Source organism: Chiloscyllium plagiosum, chromosome 14 (assembly GCF_004010195.1).
Source record: "Chiloscyllium plagiosum isolate BGI_BamShark_2017 chromosome 14, ASM401019v2, whole genome shotgun sequence".
Taxonomy (NCBI): domain Eukaryota; kingdom Metazoa; phylum Chordata; class Chondrichthyes; order Orectolobiformes; family Hemiscylliidae; genus Chiloscyllium; species Chiloscyllium plagiosum.
The window spans coordinates 71,466,633-71,470,498 of NC_057723.1; the positions used below are offsets into that span (position 1 = coordinate 71,466,633).

The 3,866-nt window shown below is 45.7% G+C and overlaps 1 protein-coding gene across 1 annotated transcript in view; it reads right to left on the reverse strand.

Annotated features, from left to right (window-relative positions):
• Positions 1-3,557, reverse strand: part of il12ba (interleukin 12Ba) — a 5,789-nt gene extending 2,232 nt beyond the window's left edge. The window contains exons 1-3 of the mRNA XM_043704114.1: positions 3,551-3,557; positions 3,144-3,395; positions 1,180-1,288 (exon numbers count right to left, since the gene is read on the reverse strand). Of these exons, the coding sequence (XP_043560049.1) occupies positions 1,180-1,288; positions 3,144-3,395; positions 3,551-3,557 (368 nt within the window). The remainder of the gene's footprint in view (positions 1-1,179; positions 1,289-3,143; positions 3,396-3,550) is intronic.
• Positions 3,558-3,866: the final 309 nt, after the last annotated feature.

The following is a 3,866-nucleotide window of genomic DNA, read 5'->3' on the forward strand; positions in this document are numbered from 1 at the left end:
TAGCTCAAAACCTCCAACCATGGCAACATCCTTGTAAATCTTTTCTGAACCCTTTCAAGTTTCACAACATCCTTCCGATAAGAAGGACTTTACTGAGATTAATTCCCAGAACATGGGCATCGCTGGCAAGGACAGGATCTGAGAATATTGGTGGGTCTTCATCTGGTAAGCTAGCAGTACTGATACACAGAATGGGTTGCCATGCCGCATGCAAGTGACAACTAAAGATCTAATGTGTTGATTTTAAATTGGAGTAACGCATAGACCAGGTAAGGCGAGTGGATTTTTGAAAAGAACTGGTGAACCCGTTAGAGGGAGAGTAATGCTGAAAGCAGGTGACAGGAGTGTGACACTGGCAATCCCTCTATACAAATACCCTTCACCTTGGTGAGAATGGCACAGTGAAAGCAGAAGGATCACAGTACATATGTTTGCATGTAAAGGTCACATGACTATTTGGGGTCAAACTCCATCTGACATTCATTTAAGTTAGAATGACAAAATCCCCTCGCTTCACTACACTTCACCAGCCACCCTCCTCCATTGCACCCCTCTCCTTCTGCCACCCCTCATGTCTGATGAATCAGTAAAACACAATGATTCATTTCACCTCAGCGCCCTTTCATTCTGGCTGCTCTATGTGGATTTCACCAGTTTCCTCATTTCCCCTCCCCCCACCTTATCCCAGACTCAACCCTCCAACTTGGCACCGCCTTCTTGACCTGTCCATCTTCCGTCCCACCTATCTGCTCCACCTCCGACTTATCACCTTCACCCCCACAATCATCTACCTATTGCATTCCCAGCTACTTTGCCCCCAGCCCCACCCCCTCCCATTTATCCCTCAGCTCCCGACCCACAAGCCCGAAATGTCGACTCTCCTGCTCCTCCGTTGCTGCCTGACCCGCTGTGCTTTTCCAGCGCCACACTCCACTGACTCAAACAGCTCACAGGGTGACCAATGCAAGAAGCACATCAGTATGTGAGTGCGGTACCAATGGACTCACTCTCCCACCAAATGAGACTTTGAACGGATTCGCTGTTCACATCGGGAAAGGCATCGACATGGATGTTGCTTCTGCTTACAGGCATCACAAAGAAAAGAGCAGGATTGCTCTCTGAAAAAAACATTGTACTCGCATTACTGGATAGGCGATTGATTAAAATGGGCTTACTTACTCACGATGGTAGCTCGCTGAGAAAACAGCTTTTTCTCTCATTTTCCAGGAGCAGGTGAAAATCCCACCAAACTGCTCTGCATGACATGTGATGTAGTTTCCGTTTGCTTCTGTTTGTAGGCACAGAAATAAGAAACAGATTTGGACAGGCAATTACTATAATTAATCACCATTATCACTATATCATTTGACTGTTTGCATAGCAAAAGGCTAACTTAGGTGGACTATGCCCCTTTAATATTTGGCAATTCCTATGTATTTAAGGGAAATTCAAGATATGCTTCATGCCAGTTTATGTGCCAGAGTGATATCAGTGAAAATCCTGCAAAGGTTATGAGCCCTGACAAAATCCTGGCAATAGTACTGAAGACTTATGCTCCAGAACTTGCCGCTCCCCCAGCCAAGCTGTTCCAGTACAGCTGTCCTCTATGCATCAATGTGGAAAATTGCTCTGGTATGCCCTGGACACAAAGGTAGGACAAATCCAACCTGGCCAATTTCTGCCCCATCAGTCTACACTCGTAAAGTGGTGGAAGGTGTCATGAACACTCTTATCAAACAGCACCTGCTCAGCAATAACCTGCTCAGTGACACCCAGTTTGGGTTCTGCCAGGGCCACTCAACTTCTGACCTCATTGGTCCAAACATGGACAAAAGAGCTGAATTCCAGAGGTGAGGTGAGAGATTGATAGCTCTTGACATCAAGGCTGCATTTGACCGGGTGTGGCATCAAAGAGCCCTAGCAAAACAGAAATCAATGGGACTCAGGGGGAAAGCATCTCTGCTGGTTGGAGTCATTTCAAGTTTAAAGGAAGATGGTTGTGGTTGTAGGAGGTCAGTCATCTCAGTTTCAGGACATCACTGCAGCAGTTCCTCAGGGTAGTGCCCTGGGCCCAATCTACTTCAGCTGCTTCATCTTAATGTTACAAGTGGGCATGGTCACCAATGATTGTACAACGTTCAGCATCATTCCTGACTCCTCAAATCCTGAAGCAGCTGTGTCCAAATGCAGCAAGACTTGGACAACATCAAGGCTTGGGCTGATAAGTCGCAAGTGACACTTGCACTACGTAATTGCCAGGAAATAACTATTTCCAACGAGAGAAAATCAAAGTATTACTCCTTGTTATTCAATGCCATTGCCATTATCGAATCCCCCCAATATCAATGGAGGCTTACTCTTGATCAGAAACTCAACTGGACCAGCCATATAAATACTATGGCTACAAGAACAGGTCAGATGTTAGGAATACTGTAGTGAGTAACTCACCTCCTCACTCAGTCTATCCGTCATCTACAAGACACAAGTCAGGAGTGTGATGGAATACTTCCCACTTGGCTGGATGAGTGCAGCTCCAATAATACTCAAGAAGCTTGACACCATCTAGGCCAAAGTAGCCCGCTTGATTGGTGCCACATCCACAAACACCAAAGCTCAGTAGCAGCAGGGTGCACTAGCTACAAGATGCACTGCAAAGATTCAGGTGCTCCTGAAACAGCACCTTCCAAACTTAGGACCACTTCTATCTCGACGGACAAGGGCAGCAGATATATGGGAATACCACCACCAGCGAATTCCCCACTAAGCCACACATCATTCTGACTCAAAAATATAACACATTAGTTTCAGAGTCACTGGGTCAAAACCATTCCTAGAAACAATTATAGGTGTCCCCATATCAAATAGGCTGCAGCGGTTCAAGATGGCAGCTCACCACCATCTTCTCGTGGGGAAGTAGGCAGCAAATGCCAGGTAATTGATACAACAACTAGCAAACATCTCTCAGCTAAGCTTTCACTCAAATATTGTTGATCTTGCCAACTACTTGCTGACACACGTCGATGCCATTTGAGGCACCAGTGTGTGAATCTCTCCAAAGCAATTAGTGTGATCGGACCAGGATGAGCTGTGTGTTCGACTGCTTCCAGTTCATGCCCCCTTCCATAAAGGTAGTGTACACTTACGTGCGAGTATTTTATCAGGCTCCCTGCCCACGTCGATCAGTATGTAGTAGTGTTTTAACAACTCTGCTGTGTTGTTGGCATGACAGCTGTAGTTGCCAGCATCTGGTCGGTCTGTCACTTCCAAGCTGAGTTCGTTTGAGTGGGCATTTTTAGTGATTGGCACACCATCGAGCCGCCAATGAATTCCAGTCCGCAGTTGGTCAGGGGAGGCATCACAGCTCAGGTTATAACTACCCTTGCTTACAATAGTGTCTGATAAAAAAAAAGCAGATATATAATTTTCAAAGACATGAAAAAACCCTGAAGATTAAACTTCACACCAGCTCTTAGATTATCTGCCTGTGCGTGAAAGTGAAGGAGAGAAGCAACTTCCCCACATTGGGAGTACTTTGTTAATTAAACCCTACCTTTCATTTCATCTTAAGGGATTGTGCAGTAGGTTCATTTCCAACAGGCTAAGGGTATGGTGGTTTGGTGCAAACAATGCCAACCCTGAGCTAACATGAACCACACAAACACGATCATTTCTCCCGAGCTGCCTGCACCAGGACAACAAGCTAAGGACAATTTTTTTGCAGCTTGTGTTTAGGAACTGGGCAGATTGCTTCTGTTACTATTGACAATTGGAAGGATGTTGTGAAACTTGGAAGGGGTCAGAAAAGATTTCCAAGGATGTTTCCAGGGTTGGAGGATTTGAGCTATAGGGAGAGGCTGAATAGGCTG